This window comes from Phallusia mammillata, chromosome 3, assembly GCF_965637545.1.
Source record: "Phallusia mammillata chromosome 3, kaPhaMamm4.hap1.1, whole genome shotgun sequence".
Lineage (NCBI taxonomy): Eukaryota > Metazoa > Chordata > Ascidiacea > Phlebobranchia > Ascidiidae > Phallusia > Phallusia mammillata.
In genome coordinates, this window is record NC_137254.1 from 29,253,084 (window position 1) to 29,276,924 (window position 23,841).

General features: G+C 36.9%; 3 protein-coding genes and 1 pseudogene across 6 annotated transcripts; 1 reads left to right on the plus strand and 3 right to left on the minus strand.

Moving 5' to 3' along the window:
- On the plus strand, positions 1-906 carry LOC145219961 (uncharacterized; annotated as a pseudogene).
- Positions 907-5,199: 4,293 nt separating this feature from the next.
- LOC145219962 (caspase-8-like) lies at positions 5,200-8,107 on the minus strand. The gene is made up of 6 exons (XM_080087257.1): positions 8,027-8,107; positions 6,861-7,020; positions 6,337-6,548; positions 5,915-6,017; positions 5,667-5,770; positions 5,200-5,538 (listed from the first exon to the last, which is right to left on the minus strand). Exons 1-6 carry the CDS (start codon positions 8,105-8,107, stop codon positions 5,431-5,433), a joined length of 768 nt encoding a protein of 255 aa, XP_079943383.1. The 3' UTR covers positions 5,200-5,430.
- Positions 8,108-10,407: 2,300 nt separating this feature from the next.
- LOC145219963 (uncharacterized) lies at positions 10,408-16,607 on the minus strand. Its single transcript, XM_080087259.1, has 15 exons — positions 16,534-16,607; positions 16,082-16,288; positions 15,694-15,810; positions 15,518-15,596; positions 15,137-15,278; positions 14,612-14,787; positions 14,259-14,358; positions 14,084-14,178; positions 13,743-13,876; positions 13,540-13,600; positions 13,077-13,236; positions 12,453-12,631; positions 11,706-11,811; positions 11,460-11,563; positions 10,408-10,549 (listed from the first exon to the last, which is right to left on the minus strand). The coding sequence occupies exons 1-15, from the start codon at positions 16,605-16,607 to the stop codon at positions 10,433-10,435; spliced, it is 1,851 nt and encodes a 616-aa protein (XP_079943385.1). The 3' UTR covers positions 10,408-10,432.
- Positions 16,608-20,050: 3,443 nt separating this feature from the next.
- Positions 20,051-23,841, minus strand: LOC145219141 (uncharacterized). 4 transcript variants are annotated; one of them, XM_080086536.1, is made up of 9 exons: positions 23,715-23,841; positions 23,520-23,614; positions 23,121-23,254; positions 22,933-22,993; positions 22,437-22,596; positions 22,044-22,093; positions 21,296-21,401; positions 21,055-21,158; positions 20,051-20,279 (listed from the first exon to the last, which is right to left on the minus strand). In XM_080086536.1, exons 2-9 carry the CDS (start codon positions 23,562-23,564, stop codon positions 20,160-20,162), a joined length of 780 nt encoding a protein of 259 aa, XP_079942662.1. In that variant the 5' UTR covers positions 23,565-23,614; positions 23,715-23,841; the 3' UTR covers positions 20,051-20,159. The 4 variants fall into 4 exon arrangements, with proteins under 4 accessions (XP_079942662.1, XP_079942660.1, XP_079942659.1 ...); XM_080086534.1 differs by having other exon boundaries at positions 22,044-22,222; XM_080086533.1 differs by having other exon boundaries at positions 22,044-22,240.

Below are 23,841 nucleotides of genomic sequence, written 5' to 3' on the forward strand. Positions count from 1 at the left end.
ATGGAGAATATTACTGTCAGAGGCAGCCACAGAATGACTAATACTGAAACAAGTGATGCAGGTGAACCAACATTACGAGACGTTTTCAACCTCATGCAATGAATGGACAGGCGCTTGACCTCAATCGAAAACGACCTGAAGGAACGCGTCGGTGAGGCAGAAACAAGCCTCGAGGTTGCACACCATCGAATTGACGAGCTCGAGAGCAAAGTAGCTTCGCTTGAAACTGACCTAAAGGAAACTAAGGTTAAATTGAATCAAAAGCGCATTGTGGACGAAATGCGTTCCAAAGAATTTAACCTGCTGATTCATGGCATACCTCAACTGCTATCTACTGAGTCACCTGGCCAAACCGAACACGTCTTAAGAACGTTCATAACGGAAAAACTGCAGTATTCTTCCTCTGAACTTGCTAATATACAGTTTAGCAATATTCACCGCCTGCCGCGGCGTACGTCAACAATCAGTGGAGACAAAGATTTATCTAAACCAGCCCCAATAGTTATCAAGTTTGTCAAGATGTCGGACAAAAGAAAGATTTTTTCTTGTTCCGGTCGCGCTCGGTCCTTTAATGCAAACATAACAAGGCATCTACCTGCTTCTATGCAGGCTCAAAGAAAGGAATTAATTCGCCATGCTAACAAATTCTACAATCAGGGAAAAACTGTCAAATGGCAAATTATTGAAGCTGATTATTGTCTTTTTGTTAATGGTAAAAAGTTTACAGATTTTTAGTTATTTATGTTGTTTAAATGGATCGACCTGGTGATGGTCTAGCGCTTTTTCACATCAATGCTCGAAGCATTTTCGCTCATAACAGTTCTTCCAAACTAGATGAACTGCATTTTATAGCATTAAATCGTGGTTTCGACATTGTCTGCGTGACTGAAACATGGCTTGATTCAAGTGTTTCTAACGAACGTCTGATCATTGACGGTTTTCAGTTTCCTTTAAGAAAGGACAGAAATAGGCACGGTGGCGGGGTGTTGGCGTATGTACGCAATGATATTCGCTGCGTACGCTTGTATGATCACGAGTCTGCCGATTGCGAGTTGATGTGGCTGGAAATTACCATGGTTCCCGATTGTCGACCAATAATAATTTGCGTTGGATACCAACCTCCTAATTATAACAAAACCTCCAAAGATATTTTTTCCGCAAAATTATGTTCTAAAACTTACAATTGATTCGTTACAGCAAACCACCAAATGCGTTATTATTGTAGGCGATTTTAATGAGCCCCACGCAACTATCTTTACGCAACTAATAGACCAACCAACCGCAACTAATAGACCAACCAACCAGATTTAGTAACATTCTAGACACGATTTTAGTAAACGCACCCGAGTGTGTATTGTCATCTGGGGTACTACCACCACTTGCAAATCTGGATCACTGTGCTATTTATGTTACACTTAATTTATCTCGTGGCGCTCTCCCCAATCACGTGTTTTACAAATGGATTTTCGCCAAAGGTGATTTTGAATCTTTAAACAATATTTTCATCGCGTATCCATGGGATGATTTGGTTGCAAGCTCATCCTCTGTTGACATGGCCCTAAACAACATTACAGATGTTGTTAACCAGACGTGCAAAACGTATATTCCACTCCGTTCTTTTAGGCTAACAGCGAAATGTAAGCCATGGATGAATCGCGAAATTAAACACCTGTTTCGAAAGCGACATCGCTGGTTTACCAGATGGAGAAATTCTGGTGATTTACAGCACAAATTACAATACAACAAACTTAGAAACGAAATCCAACGCAAAATTAAGAACGCAAAAGCTAAATATCATGCGCATATTGTTAACGAAGCCTGCTTATCTAAACCTTCTTCTAAGAGGTTTTGGTCGCTCACACGTAAAATCCTGAATACCAACGAAGATACCTACAACAGCAAAAGTACGCCAAGCCTTGTTTATAACGGAGTAACGTATGTTAATGACTTCGAGAAAGCAAATCTCCTAAATCAACATTTCGCCTCCATTTCCACACTCCCTTCAAATCTGCTTTCACTGTCTTTTCCTCCTTCTTCCTTCCAGCTTAGCCTATCCACACCTTCTCTTGACATTACCCCGTGGGATGTTTACCGCGTATTACGTAAACTTGACCCTAGTAAATCTTCTGATCCGCTAAATCTTCCTAATCACATTCTAAAACAATGTGCAGAGTCCATTCAGCTATTTATTTAATTATATTATATCCGTGGGTATCTTTCCGTCAGAGTGGAAAAAGCTACAATAATCCCACTGCACAAATCTGGACCAAAACATGATGTAAAAAATTATCGACCAGTTTCGCTCCTACCCTCCCTATCAAAGGTTTTTGAAAAAATTCTCCACAAACACATGATTACTTATTTAGAATCGAATAAACTTCTGAACCCCAACAATTCCGGATTTCGCCAAAATCATTCAACCATCACCAATCTGCTTCACACAACCCACAATATTTACGCTTGTCGTGACCAACGCATTGATTGTCGAATAGTTTTTCTTGATATCTCCAAAGCTTTTGATCGTGTTTTGCACCACGGTTTGCTTCATAAGTTACAACAAATTGGGATAAATGGCAGTTTGCTTCCTCTACTAAAATCGTACTTAACTGGTCGTGTACAACAAGTTCGCCTGAACAACAATCTTTCAACCTTACAGCCTACTAATGCCGGGGTCCCACAAGGTTCAATTTTAGGTCCCTTGCTTTTCTTGATTTATGTTAATGACATCTTCAATAACTTAACCTCTAACATTTCACTTTTTGCTGACGACACTGCCCTTTATTATTCGGATAAATCTCCAAATCAACTTCAAAAAATTTTACAGCGAGATCTCAACCACCTCGACAAATGGGCTTCCACTTGGGCAATTAACTTTAATTCCTCCAAATCTAAAGTACTATCGCTTTGTAAAAGTTCAAATTTTCCTCAAATTTTATTCAAAGGTGTAGCTCTTCCTGAAACCCGTGCACATACGTATTTAGGCCTTGTATTTACACCAACACTTTCCTGGCACGACCCCATTCGGTACATATGCCATAAAGCACAAATCAAAGTTAACCGATTGCGCAAAGTATCTAACATAGTCTCCCGGCATATCATCCTGACCCTTTATAGGTCCTGCGTTCTTCCTACACTTGAATATGGCGATATTGTATTTGATAACTGCAACCTCTCTGACTGTGAATTACTAGAAAATGTGCAACACCAATCGGCTAAACTAATTTTAGGGTGTATGAGGACAACCTCGTATAATAAAATATTACAGGACCTTGGTTTGACACCCCTCCGTGTTCGTCGCAACGTTCACTCTCTCGTTCAATTTCACAAAATTCTCAATCGCATAGGACCATCATATTTACAAAACTGCATTCCTGAATACATCAAAAATTCAGTTAAACATGACTTGCGTAACCCCCTAAAAATCCATCCCATTGCGTGCCGCAGAAATACCAAATTCAACTCATTTTTTCCCAAAACTATCCGATTATGCAATGATCTCCCAAAAGAAATTCGATCGATAAAATCTGTTTCAGTTTTCAAAAATAAGGTTAAAAACTTTTCTTTACGAATCGGGTCAGAACCTTGCATCTGTATGGCTCTTGTCCTAGGACGACTGCCCTTCATTGCATGCTTCGACTTAACCATAGCCCACTCAATATCAATCCTAGGCACTTTCGTCCTTGTGCTTGTCAGGCCGTAGAAGCCACGCAACATTTGTTTCTCCGTTGTCCACTATTGGTTCATCATCGCACAATTTTGTTCTCTACTGTTTCGAATATTCTGACAGAAAACGCCAAGTTTAACGCATTATTTCTTTCCAATCTTTCTCCTGGGGCATTTATTCGTTTCATGCTATTTGGTCATCCTGATTTAACGGACGCTCACACACTGTCATTATCCCATGCTGTTCATAAATATTTGCGTGCATGTAATAGATTTTGATTTCTGCTGCCGTTTTATTGACATTTAGCCTCTTTCGTTCGCTTTTCTTCTTTTGTTTCCTATTATTCTCGTCTATCCTTTATCTGAAAATACGTTTATTTCTCGTATGGTGACACGACAAAGGACAGTTTTCAGTTTTTTTCAGTTTTCCGGACTGTCGTCTAATTGTCGTAAAATAATAATAATAAAAAAAGAGCAAATGCTTCTGCCTCAAAATTTGCCTTTGTTGTTTGCAGTTTAGAGACTGACGATGCCTGCATTGGCAAAATATCTCTCTTAATATTTAACAACTTTGTGTGAGCTGATTTGGAGTCAGAAGTATTTGCTTCTTTATTATCAAAGACTGTTGTACATGACTATACAATTACCTTAAACTAGTCGTAATATTCTTGATGCCTATCAGATGCAACACATTGAAGCAACGCTTCATAAAATGCAGATATACCTTCTCTGGATGGTCCTCGCGTATTTTTTAATGTTGTACGTCCGGCCATGAAAATGGTTTGGTGACCCCAGCTCTGTTTCGCCTCAAAGCGTCATGCGCCGCGTGTGTGTTACGCACAATGATAATTTGTCGCCAACACACTTCTACAAATATGATCTTTTATTTCCTGTTTTTTGACACGATGCTTAGGATTAGATGCAAGATAAACAAATTGATTACAAAATAACAGAGGACTTTCTGTGTTATCCATTACAAATTGAAAAAAAACTACACTTTACTCATGGTTAAAAACGACTACACGTCTACTTGTTAAATCGTCACTAAATTAAACATAACTAACACATTTGCAATAAGCATGAACGCCAAGAGGGGAGAAGATTTGACAAATTACATGGATAAATTACGATTATGCAATTGTATACATGTATAAAATTATACAGCGCATTGGCGTTGCCTAAAACCTAAATAACTCTACAATGTAAAAAACACGTTATCACGAGTAGCTCTTTTGTCTGTCCGATGCCCTCTATTGCCCTAACGTGCTAGCGCCCATGAACCTTTGCAGACTATGTATCCGAAGTTAACAAACACAACAACAGAAGTTTTCCACACAGATTATGTATATTTACAAATTTACAAACAATACATTAACAATTTTTTTACTTGAAGAAATATATAGATGAAAACACATATCACGGACCAGTTTGTAAAATAGCAAAGACACATGTCTAAAACGTTTTCTTCTGATATGATAACTAAATCAAAGCAAAACTAACATATTTGCAAAGCACATGAACCTGTAGAGATTAAAGAGTATTTTACAAATTACGGGCATACCAACTGACTTTTTATACAGATTAGAATTTTTTACAAGCCTTACAAACATCAACAAATTTTACTTGTGGATAAAAACTTATATCAAGGCAAAATAGCTAAGACTACATGTCTACAAAAACTGTTCAATGTCAGTACAATGCATAAAATCTATCGGTTTTGGTTTTGCCCGTAGTTGATTTTTGCCTATTGTTACACCTTGTAGCAATTTAGACAGCCTTAGGCTTGTCAAAACAAACTTCTTTCCTCAACTGGGTTTGGGTCCAGGGAACCGGTTGCTCTTGATCTGCCATTCTCTTTCTCACTTGTGTCAGTATCTGTTCATGAAGACCACAAAGACGGTGTAAAAATAATACAGTCGTGAAAACAGAATTAATCTCAGTTTCGTTTTTTTGAAAAAGATTATTATGAACGACTTTTAGATTATCATGGTTTGTACACAAACCTTAAATACATCGTAATATTCCGGGTGTTGGTCGTTGGTAACACAATGAAGAAGAGCGTCATAGAAAGCTGTTATTCGTTTTCCGTCTTGCCTGTCAACCAAACCTAAACGATACAGAAACAAAATAGTAACACTCAACATACTTTTAAGGACTAGGGAGCGCTAAAAACCTCTTTCTCTTTTGTTCTTTTACTTTACACTAAATCACACCTTCAGTTCGTATAATTTTATGAACAAAAGTAACAAACCTCCTTTGGAGAAAGTGATCATAACATCAGCGTCTGGGTGATGAGGCAAATACTCGTTCGCGTCTGATCCAGTAACGTCAGCCACCACCAACGATTGTTGTTTCTAATCATTTTCATTGGGTAATTATACGATAATGAGTTTATGTGACAGCTACAGTATTAAAAGTTTAAACGTGTCAAGTACAAAAAAAGTTTTCAACATTTATTTCCTTTCGACTCATTTGAAGCATGTTGCTTTTCACAACTGGTTTGGCAAGAACAGCGGGTGTCAAACTGGAGTCTGTGGTCCCTGCAGAATGTTTGAATATAGCAGCAAGATTGGTTTTCAAGGAGTAGCTTAGAACTCGAAAGCTTGAGTTTTTTTGAAAAAGTTAGAAACCAAAGGCTAGTATTTATCTTTTGTAAGTCGTTTCTGTTCTTACTTGTACAAAGAACAACTTTGGTTGCCCTCTCAATGCATGTGCTGGGCTTCCAACCTTATCTAAACCAGGGGAGTATTTACCGCGAAACAGAGTTGTAATCTCCTTCAAGTCGAAAGTGTCGTTTTCATAGTTTAGTTTAAATTGTTTATCTCCGTTTGTGTCAGATATAATAACGCACACCAAGCATGAAATGGCTTGGAAGTTCTTTACGTCTGTGAAATATATGAAACCAGGATATATATTTTAACCATAAGTAATCCCTTACAATAAGTTGCCAAACATTTTTGCAGGCCTGGTTTTTGTTGCTAACAGCTCTTCTGAAAAATACCTCAATGCTCATTTTGGTTTGCAAGTTCACAAACCCAGTTTTTGCCGCAAAAACAAAAACAAATTGAGGAACTATTCAATATACCTATTTTTCTTTTTTGTTGCGTTTGTTTAAAATAAGGTCTTTTCCGGATTTAGTGCTAGAGTAAGTATTTTGTCATGTTCATGTTTGGAAATATATGGAAACAAATACTTACAACTGGCAATCTTGTTCACTAAATCTGTTTTCGTCAACTTAAAATTCCCAGGATGCGCATCTTCTCTCAGTTCCAAGCATGGTGTTTTAATGTTGTTTTCATCAAACCCCCACAATTTAGCAATTTGTCGAAGGGCAAGAACGTCCTCATTAAATTTGTTCTAAAGTGTATTGATGAGTTTCTGCTTTTTGGGGATTTGATTGGGTGCAAATGCCTAGGTATTTTAATCCAGGGGTTGACAGCCTCTTGAACGCACCGTGCCAAAATACTAGTTATTATAAAATGATAATAACTTAGCGTGCCAACTTGTTTGTTGGTAATGTTAGTTCACCTAATATTAGGAGATAAGTCGAACCAAAGCATAACACAATGCGACAGTTAGTGACAGGCTTTGTTACTAACAAGTCGAGTGTTGATTCAATCGCGCCTCAGATTGTTCTGGGTGTGTCTGTTTCTGTTCGGAAAATATTAAGTTAATGTTTTATTGTCACTGCAACTGTATTGTCACAACCAACCAATCTACAAACTATGACACTGTTACATAAATCCCATTGAGAAAATCAAATAACCTCGTAACTAAGAAGCATTTCGGGCTACCAACGCTCAAAGCAAACTATAGCACCCCAATCTAATACTAGGAGAAAATTCCTGAACCTGAGCGTGACGCAATACAACAGTCAGTGACAGGCTTTGTTACATACAAGTCGAGCGTTAATTCGATCGCGCCTCCGGTTTTAAGATTTTAAGGTTAAAAAACAGTCTCGAACTTAAAATGATCTTCCTGTCAAGTCTGTTATTCTGGGTGTGTCTGTTTCTGTAGTTATAAAATCATTGGTTGAAACGCAACAAGTTAGAAACCTAGAACAAACCGCTGCGGCTATACCCTGGGAGGAATAGTAGGGCTTATTTGCTAAAGTGTGAAACTCGGGTTTCGCCCAGCAGTAAACCAAAGTGTTTGCTAACGACCACCTGTCTGTGTGATTTGGGGAAATTCTTAATTTCTATCTCCACTGAATAACTTCAAGCTATAGCCAATACACTTTCTATCTAAACAACTTTCTTTGCGCAATCTGAGCTAACTGAATGACTGGATTTCGCGGATGGTTGGCTTTCGAACAGGCCAGAACTATGGCGCATCACGTCGCGACTTTATATGGTCACCTTACTACGCGGAACTCCAAATGTGAAACATTGGCAGAACTGAAATTTGATTCCCACCAAACACGTTCAACCCGAACACTCTTCATTGTAACCTTTTTAATTGACAGTGCATTTTGATCCGACTTGGCGAAGCGAGCAGGTTTTATTTACGTTTGGCAAAATTTAACCTCACTTTAAACGTTGTTGCGGGTTTGATAAGTTTGCTTTATTTAACAGTCGGCTCTTGGTACTGTTGAGCTTTTTGCATGACTTATCTGTGTCTTATATGTCACCTATAAACCTTGGTATTTGACAAGGTGTTCATTAATTGGATGCTAAGTTTTCTTTTTATATTATTTCATTCCTTCTGTGCCGCTTTACTGAAATTTTAATCAGATGATAATACAGTGATCGACATTAAATGCAGTTTAATATGTCTATTGGACGAGTGTTCAAATTTGATATCTCAGTTTATTTAAACATTGGGTTCATTCTATATCCTTTCGTAAACCCTTCGCTGTAAGAACACAAATTTCTGAACTAAATTGACAAACCTTAGCTTACACCTAAAGATAAGCATGCTAATTATTTGTTATTGATGTAATGGGCAGTTTAGTAACTAAGCAATGCAACAAAAACTTCCGCACCAGGTCAAATACGCATTGTTCGCGACATGGCCTTGGCACCATATTTTATTTTTGCTACTTGTCAAGCGCAGAAGCTTAAGGTATGTTGCTAACGTTACACCGTCAGCCAACATTTAGAACAAACAAACATATGGTTTCAGCGAAAAACTGTTTCGTCTCTATGTTGATTTGACTGTGACGTTAGATGAAACGTCAGTTCCGCAACGCTGCACCATTTACTGTAATATGCTTCTTAAACCGGAACCACAAATCTGCATAGTTTTATGCGTCACCTCATATTTTCCATGCTGAGTAAATGATAAATATAGAACATGGAATTCCTGTTTAATCCCAAACAACTGGCTATGCTCTGGTGCGTTGGATTAAATAACCAATAATTTAACAAGCCACAGCGAATGTTTTGCCTTTTTACCTATCTACAAGGTTTCATTACCCTGTATATTATTGCACTGCACTTAATGCGACTTAGCAATGAGTTTTATTTTATTCCACACAACTGACTGTTCTTTTGCTTGTTAGAGTGAATAACAGATAATTTACCGGTTCACATTATAAAATCACACTGCATCTTGTTACGTTACACAGTGGTAGTAGCCTATAGAATTAAGTAAACGATTATTGAGAATGCTGTCCAATCTGGCTTATTGATCACATCTATCACGCTGACAAAAATTGTACCACTTTGTATGACGACTGTTTGGTTCGGTAATGACCGTATCATTAAGATGCATGCAGTGGTCGCGTGAACAGATTAAAAATAACATACAGTATCTGTAGCGACAATACCATTACGTATTTGCGTTCCTTAAAAATCATACTACACGACTGCACACTTAAACAAACTAAATATAAAAATACTGAAAATAGCATATTGCAGTAATGGCAAATATGTTGGCATAAAAGTTTATAAAATAATGTTTGGTTTTGTGTTTTCGAATGCATCCAGTGTATTTCGGCGCCTAAACAACGTTTGTTTCTACTGCTCGTTGGCTTGGGATTTCGTAGTGGACCATGTGCTACAATGCTTTAGTTAATGGTGTATTATTTACTTACTCTGGAGAGTATACGTAAAGTAATAATCGTCAGCTATCACAGATCAGCTGTTAGTTTGTATTTTACGAACTTTTAGTTGATTACTGCATAGTAGTTGGTTAAGATCGGGTTGTAAATGAGGCAACCTAGCGTTCGCATTAGAAATTCGACGGCAATGGGTTGTTTTGAAGATAAACAAAGTTTTTTTGCTGCTAGCAACAAAGCTGAAATTGCTTGCCAGTTTGAACACAAATGTTTTCGTTGCATACCAAAACACTGACATTGTTTTCTCGTGAATGTTAAACAAAGTGGCAAAGTTTCTGCTTGTATTGTTTTTTAAACAAGAAAAGTGTAGAAAGTGTTACTTAACAGACTTTGTACTTTTGATTTCAGAATTGGCGATAAGATAGGGACACTTGTTAAGCATATTCAGTGGAGTCTCACGTTTGGTACCTCAACAAAAACAGGTGGATAGACTAATATTTTGTAAAACGCTTCAGTAAATGTTGACGTCTGTTTTGCCAGCGAAAAGATTCTTTACATAAAAAATTTTGAGATAGACCATTGTCGTCATTTGCATATGGTAAGGCTAATACAAAACTAAATTGATGTGCTTTTTGACGGAAAATATATGCAACTGTCTTTGAAAACTTATATTAATTTATTTGGAGTCGACATTGTGGTAAAAAACGAACAGATTGATTGAAGAAAAACAATTTATATGCACATGTTAAATGTATTAAAACGTTTTCATCATTCTTCAGTTATTGGTCCAGATTTTGGAAATCGAATTTCTTTTCTCAGCTGCGTCTGTGTCCAGGGAACGTCCTTATTATCTTCCTTCATTAGTTTTCTAACTTTGGTGAGTATCTAAACAATTAAATCTAAATGTTCAATCACCAGAATAAAATTTAGCCTAAATTATGTTGCATCATTGAACACTTATCAAAAGACGTCTTTACCCATCCCTTTATTTCCCACATGTAGTTTTCTTTCAGTTCTACTCAAAATAGTTTATATCTACACGTTCCCTTCGAAATACCTTATTGTTTTCCTTAATAGTTTTGCCCTTCTCGAAAATCACTGTATAATTTTCGAACTAGACTGGAAAGAAAAAGTTTGGCTTAGTGGGCAGAGCGACACCTATCGATAAGCGTTCAATATCAAATTCAACACTAGGTTATGTTTTGATGGCACAAGCCTTGCCTAAAACCTTGAAATGAGCACGCCTGTTCTACAATATTAATGCTTTACGGGATCTGTCTCTTTTATAGTAGGTAAGTTGATGTCTTCCACGATCACTGAAGCATACTGTTTACAGTTTTTAGAGACTGACGATGCCTGCATAGGAATAAATCCGCTTAAACGGGTGTGTGGGGACCTATTCGTTTTTGCTTGCAAAAAAATCATATGTGTAGTTTAAATGATGTGTATAGTAAATATCTAACAATGATTGTGCCCTATTTTTACTGTTACCAAATCGCATATGCATATGTGTGGGGACCCATTAGATTATGCTTGCAGAAACAATTATGTTATAAAATGCCAGGAAAAAGATAGGGACCCAATGAAATGTAGGTGCCAAATATATATCCATTATAAATATAGTAAATTGTATATGTGATACATCGTTAAATATGATGTAGTATATATAAACTGGCAATATATAGGAAAACAACTATTCTAGTTTTTAACAACTTCTTGTGTGCTGATTTTAAATGAGAAGCATTTGCATCTTTATTGTTACTTACTGTTGTACATTACTGTACAGTACAATTACCTTAAACAAGTCGTAATATTCTTGATGCCCATCAGATGCAACACATTGAAGCAACGCGTCATAAAATGCAGATATGCCCTCTCTGGTTGGATTGTTTCCCAATCCTGAAACAATACAAGACTCTTTCAGTGATTAAAACTTTCAGTGACCTGTTAATGTTTACTTGCAACGAAATGCCAAATTATATCTTTCGTTTTTAGCAACGAAAATGGAACAGTCTTTTCTCTGTCACTTATTGACGTTTACCTGCTGACGAAAACGTGATTAAAACATCTGCATCCGGATGGTGGTAAGTTTCATTAGATTCCAGGTTATCTTTAATAGGATCGGTTGTCCATTGCACATTTGATTTCTAGTGAAGCAAAAACACTCTTTGGCGTTATATTTTCTATGATATATGTTAAAATATAATTACATGTTTAGCAAAACTAAAAGGATGATTTAGGGGATATCGCCAGTTTAAATTAACGTACACCAAGCCTATTAGAGGCGTTATAACGAATCAAGCAGTCACCCAAGCATACCTAAGCTTAAATGGCAAGGCATTGTCTCAACTAAACAAATCCAGCGTTGGGATCGGAAACCACGCTAGGCCTGGTCAGTTACCAACGCTACTTCGATTGTAAGCCCTCCTGATTGTCACAAGTACCATTGCTAGTCGTATGTGCAGCACATTTTAGCGATCTTTAATGCAGCGGTCGGCAACTGTCGGTCCGGGAGGAGTTCGTTACCCGGCTGTGTTCGTAACTTATTTATGTGTTTTCATTGATAAATATTTATAGTTCATTTTTTTGGAGGCCGGTCCTCGATAAAACTTTGGTTAAAAAAACGGTCCACAGTGCAAAAAAGGTTGCCGCCGGTCCGACCATTCCCCTATAACTACGAATGATGATTCATTATTTAACGTGGCTGTAGGTGTATTTTACGAATTACCAGTTGTTTCGTTCCTACACTTTCTTTTTATTACACGTTTGCGTTTACATGTTTTCTTACCTGAACAAAAAACAACTTTGGTTTCCCGCACCATTGTGCGCTTCCTCGCACCAATGAAGTCACTTCGCTAAGGTTGTAAGTTTCCTTTTCGTGTTCAAGAACAAACTTGTCGTGTTTATTGTCGTCCGATATAATGGCACACACAAAACAGGATTTGTCTTCACAATTATCCTGCACATCTAAAAACGTAATAAGTTAAGGTTTGCATTCAGAAAAAAGTTTTGCATTCGTTTTAAAGGCACGTGTTTTATAAATAAGCGGTTCTCAAACTGTAGTACGCGTACCACTAGCGGCACTCCGGTGCTTTTTGACTGGTACGCGAGTACCTTTATGCCATACCCAATAAGTCAAATCAATAATTACAACAACTCAACAGACCCAAATGATCAGCCCTGGTTTACAGCGAAACTAGCGTCTTTGTTTTGGAATTGCCAACCTTGCTGGTGTCATTAAAAACAGGTCAACTTTTGGTCTACCCATTTAAACAGGGTTTAAGATGGTACGCAGCGATAGAAAAGTCGTCAGGTGGCACGCGATCAGTATAAGACAACTGCTGTAAATCTAGCTAATTTGGTGTTCGAAAGACATGATTTGATTAAAACGGTGCAAACAAAATGTACTTACATGCGGTAAGCTTGTCCAGTAAAGCATTCTTTTGACTTTCAATGAAATTAATGTTTTCGTCTTCTTGCAATTCTTGACAGACAATTTTCACATCACTTTCATGAAATCCCCAAAACTTTGCGACTTCACGAAGTGCCCCTATGTCATTGCGGAACTTTGTCTGAAAAAGTTGCAACAAACATATTCCAGGCCCTACTATAGAGTCTAATAAAGGAATAATTGCCTGAAAAATAACTGAAATGATTAAACATAACTGCTGAACATGAGTCAAAATCTATAACAAGCTTACATAGAAAATCGAAGGTAACTTTCTTATTCTGCCTGAAACAACAACTAGATTAAGTTTAATATACTTAAAAGCGTTGGTTGGTTCTAGTTTTGTCGTGTAAACACCGTGAAGACTCCCATTTAACCCCAGGAGGATTATAGTGTAAAATACTTCTCAAGAATAAAGGTTTCTTACCTCGTCGCCTACAATAAGAAAAATACCCCGATTGCGATGAGGGGCTTCGTAGACTTTTAACCTATAAAAAAGAAACACCTTTATAATGCAAAGTACGATAACTTTTTAACTATATTCATTAAGTTTGGTTAAAGATTTGATATAAATTGTTAACTGATCGTAAGCCTTGTTAAACTGCTGATTATAGTTCTACCAACACTCACGACATGTGCTCTTCGCGGGTTTTTGTTTGCAAAATTAACTCCTTTGTCAATCTTGTTGTTGTGGTAGCCATTAATTTTGCTTGCTCTGGAGCATCGGTGCGATTTTCCAAGTTGTGTTTCATCACTGTCAAAGCCTTATAAGGATACGTCTTTGTTTAAATGTTACAGCTTGATCAAATGTTTTGTTGTTCGTTCATGCATTTATAAGGGTTCGGTCTCTTACATATATAATCTAATAGTAAACTGATGATTTTTAAAGGCTGTGACCAATCTAGTTGCGTTACGTCATGGGATGTTTTGTCTGTTTTATTTCAAATACAATACAATATTTACAACTGAACCTGCATAATTTCCAAGTTGTGCGAGTGGTTTAGACTGTTGCATATTTCCTCAATAAATGGTGATCCGTTTTGTTTCCTACGATGACTTAAATGACCTGCAATAGCAAAACAAACGTTTTTGTTTGTTGAAGGTGAGACTATAATTTTTTTTCAAAGAATAAGCGTTAAAACGTACCGTAAACCGTTGAAAAAGTGATTAAAACGTTTTCTTCGCAAGGGTCTTCAATATGGAGTTTGTCTTCGTTCGTAACAGAGGCATCAGGGCCCCTACATGCCTAGTAGTTACGGTAATAAGTTACGGTAAAAACTTAATTTTTCGGTCATTGACATTACAACTTTCCATGGCGTTCTTATGTGAAAGCAAAAGTGTTTTTTTTTTCTTCGAAAAGGCGGATTTGGGGATGCTACGTCTTATTAAAAAAGTTTTAAATACAGTAATACCTGTGGCAAAAACGTTTGTATGGCTTCTGGTAGTTTTATGCATAGTCAAACTAATAAGTTATATTTACGTTGGACCGCAAAACTTACCTGCACCAAAAAATGTCCAACAATGTTTTTTTGTTTGTTTGCTTTGCTAAAACATCTAGTTAGACTCCCCAATTTAAATAACTTTCCACTGACATTGCTGAATATGTTTTCCTTTTCTCCATGGCTCATAATGGCGCAAATAAAATAATAATCGTTGCTATTAAGTTTTTTGCAAGCTGTAAACAAAACACAGGTTACTTGTTTATAGCTTTTAGTATAATCTCACAAATTATTGCAATGTATGTTTAAGGAACCGTACCCGGCAATTAATCGTTTCTAAAGCTTTAAATTGAACATTGAGTTGAGTTTATTTCGCTTGGTGAAAGACGCCATAGCGACACAATTGCACTAAAACAATCACCAAGCCGGAAATAGGTGCGCAACGTTAAAACGTTATGGAGAGCATAAAAGTGTCGGGCACAATTGGTGGATGAGAGCCAAAACGCGCTGCAGCTACACCGTCATTACATTAACCGTTGGAAAACCGATTTGAAAAGATTTGCAACGTTATTCCAATAACTTTACCTTTGTTAAATTTAAGTTTAATGTTTTCAACAGTTTCATCTTCAATCAAGATGCAATCCATTTTTAGATTTTTAGCTAAATCTTGTAATCTTTCCACATCTGCTTGGCTTCCGTGTCGTTGATCCGCTTTCTTGTCATATTTCTACAAAAAAAACTGTGATAACTTGTGTTAACTATCAGCAACATGAAAAACTACAGTAACTACAGTATAGTTGTACATAATGCGGACAAATTACTTTCTTAACCTTTTCTGGTTAATCATGTCACTTTGTTTACTAGTTTAGGAAAAACGTGAGTTTAAAAAAATGTTTGTGTCAAAGTTTGTTGTGAAATAAATAAAATACCACTAGGGCCAGTTTGTGACTCGCTATTTTAGATTACAACAGAATTCAGTGAGACCTCATTGTTGATGATGACCATCATTCCAAATCTTCCCATCAACCAAGGATCCCGTTCACCACTGGCGAAAACAAGTAAAAAAAAAATAAGCAAAAATAGACATTTTAACATTTTTTTAAGTGTGTTTAAAATTCCGATAAAAAATATTACTTTTGCACCTTTCAAGTTGAAATGTGTTTAAAATCGAATTAACCGCACAGCAGGGTGGATGTTTGCCTCCTTTGTCCTCCCATATTGTTTTTGTGAAGTTCTGTCGAGCTATTCGCTGATACTCTCTGAAAAGAGTAGTTTCAACAGTTCAAACCTTAGTTTCAATTGTAGATTCAAAACTCATTTACAAGATTATGTAAAATATGTTTTATCATCAGGTTTTAATTGCCCCAAAACATGACAAAATAATTTACAAAACACCACCGTTCTAGGGGAATTCCCCTATCCACCAACCCAAAAAGCAAGAGGGTTGAATAGATTTCCAACTATTGCTTCTTTAAACACTTTCTTTAATTACCTGTTTATCAAAAATAACGCCCGAGCTCATTGGCTTACCTTTTCTTTCTTTCCGTCAGCACCTGTTTTTTAAACTTGCTGGAAAGGTGTAATACAGTTGTATCTAGACAACATTTTGCAAAGTCACCGTGGTTAGTGATGCAAGTCATAGGATTTGACTTCATTTTTAATCTGATTACTTCGTCCTGTTTGCAGCAAATGTTGGGGTAGTTGGGAAATTCCACGCAGTTATTGCCACATAAACACCTGCATAAAATTTGTCTCGTTATTTTTAATTAAAGTTCAAAAATCAAAATTCTTGTGGTAAAATTTAGCTGTAGTGTTCCGTATTTTTACTTCGTCTAAAGATTACACTTAACCATAATATTTTGCAACCAAATATTATGTCATGCTAAAAACAAGATTACAAGTGCAAGAACTTAAGTTGGTTCTTAATATATCTCATGCAATTGATTTTAGGTTCTATGTATAAAAACAAAATGACATAATACCAAGTTAAAGAAGCATCTTCTTCTAAATCCTCTGCAGCTTTTGGTCTCAAACTGGTCTTGGGTTCTACACTCATTACTGTATGTATGTAACTAAAACCCGTATGTTACTACAGTAAATATGGCGCTAACAAAATGTAAACACCACCATTGTACCTACAGCAAAACCCGGCAGTCAGAGACTTGTTTGGTCGCTAACATAAAGCGACAAGCTAGAATGGTGTTCAATAGAGTCGAACGAAACACGGGTGTTTAACCACACAGCAAACTCTAGTTACGCAGTGCGAACACACATTTGTCAAACCTTCGAACGCTTTGTTGGATTATATTTAGGCACCAGGCAGTCACGTACCTGGCCCACGCACTTTACCCTACTTGGACGTCACAATTGACATCAGCGGATATCATTACCTGTGAGATCATCAAGTTACAGTGAGGGTTTTGCACTAATTACATACAGGCCTAAATGAATCTAAGAATATTTTTTCGGGATGGTCACACAAATTCAAAGGCCACTTTAAAGCCATTCGGAAAATATTAAGTTAATGTTTTATTGTCACTACAACTGTATTGGCACAACAACAAACTATGACAATGTTACATAAATTCCATTGAGAAAATCAAATAACCTCGTAACTTACAAGCATTTCGGGCTACCAATGCTCAAAGCAAACCAGCACCCTGATCTAATATTAGGAGAAAAGTCCTGAACCTGAGCGTGACACAATACAACAGTCAGTGACAGGCTTTGTTACATACAAGTCGAGCGTTAATTCGATCGCGCCTCCGGTTTTAAGATTTTAAGGTTAAAAAACAGTCTCGAACTTAAAATGATCTTCCTGTCAAGTCTGTTATTCTGGGTGTGTCTGTTTCTATAGTTATAAAATCATTGGTTGAAACGCAACAAGTTAGAAACCTAGAACAAACCGCTGCGGCTATACCCTGGCAGGAATAGCAGGGCTTATTTGCTAAGGTGTGAAACTCGGGTTTCGCCCAGCAATAAAGCAAAGTGTTTGCTAACGACGACCTGTCTGTGTGATTCGGGGAAATTCTTAATTTCTATCTCCACTGAATAACTTCAAGCTATAGCCAATACACTTTCTATCTAAACAACTTTCTTTGCGCAATCTGAGCTAACTGAATGACTGGATTTCGCGGATGGTTGGCTTTCGAACAGGCCAGAACTATGGCGCATCACGTCGCGACTTTATATGGTCACCTTACTACGCGGAACTCCAAATGTGAAACATTGGCAGAACTCAAATTTGATTCCCATCAAACACGTTCAACCCGAACACTCTTCATTGTAACCTTTTTAATTGACAGTGCATTTTGATCCGACTTGGCGAAGCGAGCAGGTTTTATTTACGTTTGGCAAAATTTAACCTCACTTTAAACGTTGTTGTGGGTTTGATAAGTTTGCTTTATTTAACAGTCGGCTCTTGGTACTGTTGAGCTTTTTGCATGACTTATCTGTGTCTTATATGTCACCTATAAACCTTGGTATTTGACAAGGTGTTCATTAATTGGATGCTAAGTTTTCTTTTTATATTATTTCATTCCTTCTGTGCCGCTTTACTGAAATTTTAATCAGATGATAATACAGTGATCGACATTAAATGCAGTTTAATATGTCTATTGGACGAGTGTTCAAATTTGATATCTCAGTTTATTTAAACATTGGGTTCATTTTATATCCTTTCGTAAACCCTTCGCTGTAAGAACACAAATTTCTGAACTAAATTGACAAACCTTAGCTTACACCTAAAGATAAGCATGCTAATTATTTGTTATTGATGTAATGGGCAGTTTACTAACTAAGCAATGCAACAAAAACTTCCGCACCAGGTCAAATACGCATTGTTCGCGACATGGCCTTGGCACCATATTTTATTTTTGCTACTTGTCAAGCGCAGCAGCTTAAGGTATGTTGCTAACGTTACACCGTCAGCCAACATTGAGAACAAACAAACATATGGTTTCAGCGAAAAACTTAAACAAATTTCGTCTCTATGTTGATTTGACTGTGACGTTAGATGAAACGTCAGTTCCGCAACGCTGCACCATTTACTGTAATATGCTTCTTAAACCGGAACCACAAACCTGCATAGTTTTATGCGTCACCTCATATTTTCCATGCTGAGTAAATGATAAATATAGAACATGGAATTCCTGTTTAATCCCAAACAACTGGCTATGCTCTGGTGCGTTGGATTAAATAACCAATAATTTAACAAGCCACAGCGAATGTTTTGCCTTTTTACCTATCTACAAGGTTTCATTACCCTGTATATTATTGCACTGCACTTAATGCGACTTAGCAATGAGTTTTATTTTATTCCACACAACTGACTGTTCTTTTGCTTGTTAGAGTGAATAACAGATAATTTACCGGTTCACATTATAAAATCACACTGCATCTTGTTACGTTACACAGTGGTAGTAGCCTATAGAATTAAGTAAACGATTATTGAGAATGCTGTCCAATCTGGCTTATTGATCACATCTATCACGCTGACAAAAATTGTACCACTTTGTATGACGACTGTTTGGTTCGGTAATGACCGTATCATTAAGATGCATGCAGTGGTCGCTTGAACAGATTAAAAATAACATACAGTATCTGTAGCGACAATACCATTACGTATTTGCGTTACTTAAAAATCATAGTAAAACACGACTGCACACTTAAACAAACTAAATATAAAAATACTGAAAATAGCATATTGCAGTTATTGCAAGTACGTTAGCATAAAAGTTAATAAAATAACGTTTGGTTTTGTGTTTTCGAACGCATCCAGTGTATTTCGGCGCCTAAACAACGTTTGTTTCTACTGCTCGTTGGCTTGGGATTTTGTAGTTGACCATGTGCTAATGCTGTAGGTATTGTGTATTTTTTACTCACTCTGGAGAGTATACGTAAAGTAGTAATAGTTAGCGATCACAGATCAGCTGTTGGTTTGTATTTTACCAACTTACGTTTAGTTGATTACTGCATAGTAATTGGTTAAGATCGGGTTGTAAATGAGGCAACCTAGCGCTCGCATTGGAAATTCGACGTCAATGCAATCCTGTTGTTTTGAAGATCAACAAAGTTTGCTGTTAGCAACAAAGCTGGAATTGCTTGCCAGTCACTGTCAAAGTTTACTTGTTTAAACAAAAAAAATTTCGCTGCATACTAAAACACTGACATTGTTTTCTCGTGAATGTTAAACAAAGTGGCAAAGCTTCTGTAAAAAGTGTTGCTTAACAGACTTTGTACTTTTGGTTTCAGAATTGGCGATAAGATAGGAACACTTGATAAGCATATCCAGTGGAGTCTCACTTTTGATTCCTCAACAAAAACAGGTGGTTGAACCAATATTTTGTAACACGCTTCAGAAAATGTTTCCGTCTGTTTTGCCAGCGGAAAGATTCTTTACATACACAATTTTGAGATCATTGTCGTCATTTGCATATGGTAAGGCTAATACAAAACTAAATTGATGTGCTTTATGACGGAAAAATATATGCAACTGACTTTAAAAACTTGTATTAATTTATTTGGAGTCGACATTGTGGTAAAAAAACGAACAGATAGATTGAAGAAAACCAATTTATATGCACATGTTAAATGTATTAAAACGTTTTCATCTATCTTCAGTTATTGGCCCAGACTTTGGAAAGCGAATTTCTTTTCTCAGCTGCGTTTGTGTCCAGGGAACATCCTTATTATCTTCCTTCATCAGTTTTCTAACTTTGGTGAGTATCTAAACAATAAATTTTAAATGTTGAACCAACAGATTAAAATTTAATTTAACCTAATTATGTTGTGTTATTGGACACTTATCAACAGGCGTCTTTACGTATGAACAATAAGAGCTACTTGTGTCCCTTCATTTCCGACATGTAGGTTGTTGTTGTTTTCAGTTCTACTCAATATAATTTATATCTACACAATCCCTTCAAAATTCCTAGTTTCATTGAAAGTGTTTTTTTTTAACTTCTTGGAAGGTTTCTGCCGGCGCTTAATAGGTTGAACTGTATTGGCTATCAACCGTGGATATATTTTGGCCCGGGAGCATTTATTTTTTACTTGTGGACCTAAATAGTTTTGCTCTTTTCGAAAATCAATGAAAGAAAAGATTTGGCTTAGTGGACAGAGCGACACTTACCGATAAGCGTTCAATATCAAATTCAACACTAGGTTATGTTTTAGGCATCCAGCCTTGCCAAAAACCTGGAAATAAGGAATTTTGCATGCCTGTTGTACATTTTAAAAGCCTTTCACAGGATCTTTCCTTACATAGTAGCCATGTTAATGTCTTCCACGATCACTGAGTCAAACTGTTTCAGTAAGCGATAATAAAGAAGCAAATGGTTCTGCCTTAATATTTCCTTTGTTGTTTGCAGTTTTTAGAAACTGACGATGCCATTGGCAAAATATCTCTCTTAATATTTAACAACTTTGTGTGAGCTGGTTTGGAGTCGGAAGCATTTGCTTCCTTAACATCAAATAACTGTTGTACATTACCATACAATTACCTTAAACAAGTCGTAATATTCGTGATGCCCATCAGATGCAACACATTGAAGCAACACTTCATAAAATGCAGATATGCCCTCTCTGGTTTGATTGTTTCCCAATCCTAAAACAATAAAAAGTTTGATTAAAACTTTCAGTGACCTGTTAATGTTAACTTGCAACAAAATGTTAAAATTATATGATTCTTTTTTAGCATTGGAAAATGGAACAGTCTTTTCTCTGTCACTTATTGACGTTTACCTGCTGACGAAAACGTGACTAAGACATCTGCATCCGGATGGTGGTAAGTTTCGTTTGTTTCCAGTTTTTTTATGAAACGTTCGGTTGACCAAGAGGCGTTTGATTTCTGGTACAGCAAAAAACAAAACGCTTTTGTAAAGATTTTCTAACGCAATAGTAAGACGTGAATAAGATAGATGGTGGGATCGCACGTTTACATACAATAGGTCAGGGGTCGACCCCTGGCACGCGTGACAAGGTTGGCACGCGAGGTGGTTTTTCATGGCACGTCAACCGATTTGCGTGTTTATATTAAAGTAACAATTTCACCTGTTGCAATGCTTGCTTATAGTTTTTATCAAGCCCTTGTTTAAAATTCGGCCTTACATGCACAAAACACTCTGATTTCTCTTTATTATTTATATCTGCTGGCACGAACCACTATTATTTAGAATAACGTTGGCTCGCGAAGTGATTAACACATGGAAATAACACGTAAATTGGCACGCGTCGCCTAAAAGGTTGCCGACCCCTGCAATAGGTCCACACAAACGCCCCCCGCCCTACCGTAGTTAGCCTGTTTAAAGTCGAATCCCAAACACAATAACTATGAACGATCTTTCAATACTTGGTGATAGTTTTGTTTTATGAGTTATGCTTTGTTTGCTTTTCTCGTTTCCAAAACGGCATATTAACCCGACTTTTATAGCTGAATTAGTAGTATTCCGGATATTAGATGGAAGTATATTATATTTGTAACATATCTTACTTGTACGAAGAACAGCTTTGGTTTTCCGCACCAGTCGGCGCTTCCTCGCACTAAAGAAGTCACTTCGCTAAGGTTATAAGTTTCGTTTTCGTGTTCCAGAACAAACTTGTCGTGTTCGTTAGCGTCCGATATAATGGCACATACAAAACAGGACTTGTTTTCGCAATTTTCTTGCACATCTGAACACGTTATGGGAACTTGGCTTGGAATTAGTCTCGAAAACGTACAATACATGTGGACACTTTTTACATGAATAAATGAAAGGTAAATAATTAATATACAATCGATGATATGTTAGGTATGGGCTGTAAAGGATAGAATTTTTTTGTATTTGTAATATAGGACTTTGGACGCTGAAAAATTTTTTGTTTACATACAAAAAATTGTTCTTACATTCAGTAAGTTTTTTCAGTAGAGCTTCCTTTTTGCTTCCAACGCAATCAATCTTTCCACTATATTGCAGTTCTTTGCAAACAATTTTAACATCATCATCATCAATTCCCAAAAACTTTGCGACTTCACAAAGTGCCCATACGTCATTGCGGAACTTTATCTGAAACAAAGTTAAAACAAACATATTACAGGTTCACAAGATAGAACCAAAATGCACTGTGGCTACAAGGCATCTGTCCCTGTAAAGTAGTAGAGGAGTAATTTGACATAACTGCTCATGAGTACCTAAATCCTTAGCAAAAGTCACGTTTTATTCTGCCGGAAGCAACAACTATACTAAGTTTGATATACTCAAAACGCGTTGGTTGGTCCTAGTTTGTTGTCCAAACACCGTGTAGACCCTATTTGCTCAAACGAGGGGAACGGTGCCCTATGCATTTTCCCTATTGGTAACAAATAAGGTGTTAAATACTTCTCAAGAATAAAGGTGTCTTACCTCGTCGCCTACAATAAGAAAAAGACCCCGATTGCGATTAGGGGCTTCGTAGACTTTTAACCTATAAAAAAGAAACAACTTTATAATGCAGAGTACGATGACTTAATTTTTGTGAAGAGATTTGATATGAAATGTTAACTAATCGTAAGCCTTGTTGAACTGCTGATTATAGTTCTACCAACACTCACGACATGTGCTCTTCGCGGGTTTTTGTTTGCAAAATTAACTCCTTTGTCAATCGTGTTGTTGTGGTAGCCATTAATTTTGCTTGCTCTGGAGCATCGGTGCGATTTTCCAAGTTGTGTTTCATCACTGCCAAAGCCTGATAAGGATACATCTTTGTTTAAATGTTACAGCTTTACCGCGGGCAGAAATTAATTCCCAACGCATATCATTGATAAAATGTTTTTACCGTTTTGTTGTTCGTCAAATGCATTAATGATGGTTCGGTCTCTTATATATGTGCATGCAATAAAGTACTAACCGTCCAACTAATAGTAAACTGATCATTTTGGGTGAAAGGATGGGACCAATCTAGTTGCGTTACGTGATAGGGTTTTCGCCTGTTCCAAACCTATATATACAACCTGCATAATTTCCAAGTTGTGCGACTGGTGCAGACTATTGCACATTTCCTCAATGAATGGTGATCCGTTTTGATTCTTACGATAACTGACATGACCTGTAATTCGCAAAACAAACGTCTCAATTGGTGTAAAGTTACGCCATCTATTGACACCGCCGCATCGTAGCGTTGTTTTAAATGTAATTTTCAAACTCACCATAGACTGTTGAAAAAGTGATTAAAACGTTTTCTTCGCAAGGATCCTCGAAGTGGCACCTGTCGTTGTTTGCAACAGAAGCGTCAAGACCGCGACATGCCTAGTCATAGAAAAATAAAAACAAATT

Excerpts from the sequence above, each read along its gene's own strand:
- LOC145219962 (XM_080087257.1), bottom strand. The coding sequence starts at position 8,107 with ATGAAGAGTGTTCGGGTTGAACGTGTTTGGTGGGAATCAAATTTCAGT. Across the intron at positions 6,549-6,860 it reads AGTGAACAAGATTGCCAGTT|ACGTAAAGAACTTCCAAGCC; the intron begins GTAAGTATTTGT and ends TATATTTCACAG. Across the intron at positions 6,018-6,336 it reads CAAAGTTGTTCTTTGTACAA|AAACAACAATCGTTGGTGGT; the intron begins GTAAGAACAGAA and ends GAAAATGATTAG.
- LOC145219141 (XM_080086533.1), bottom strand. The coding sequence starts at position 23,564 with ATGTGCAATAGTCTGCACCAGTCGCACAACTTGGAAATTATGCAG. Across the intron at positions 23,255-23,519 it reads ACAACTTGGAAATTATGCAG|GCTTTGGCAGTGATGAAACA; the intron begins GTTGTATATATA and ends TATCCTTATCAG. Across the intron at positions 22,994-23,120 it reads ACCCGCGAAGAGCACATGTC|GTTAAAAGTCTACGAAGCCC; the intron begins GTGAGTGTTGGT and ends TCTTTTTTATAG.
- LOC145219963 (XM_080087259.1), bottom strand. The coding sequence starts at position 16,607 with ATGAGTGTAGAACCCAAGACCAGTTTGAGACCAAAAGCTGCAGAGGAT. Across the intron at positions 14,788-15,136 it reads TAAACTTAAATTTAACAAAG|CTTGCAAAAAACTTAATAGC; the intron begins GTAAAGTTATTG and ends TTTTGTTTACAG. Across the intron at positions 13,601-13,742 it reads ACCCGCGAAGAGCACATGTC|GTTAAAAGTCTACGAAGCCC; the intron begins GTGAGTGTTGGT and ends TCTTTTTTATAG.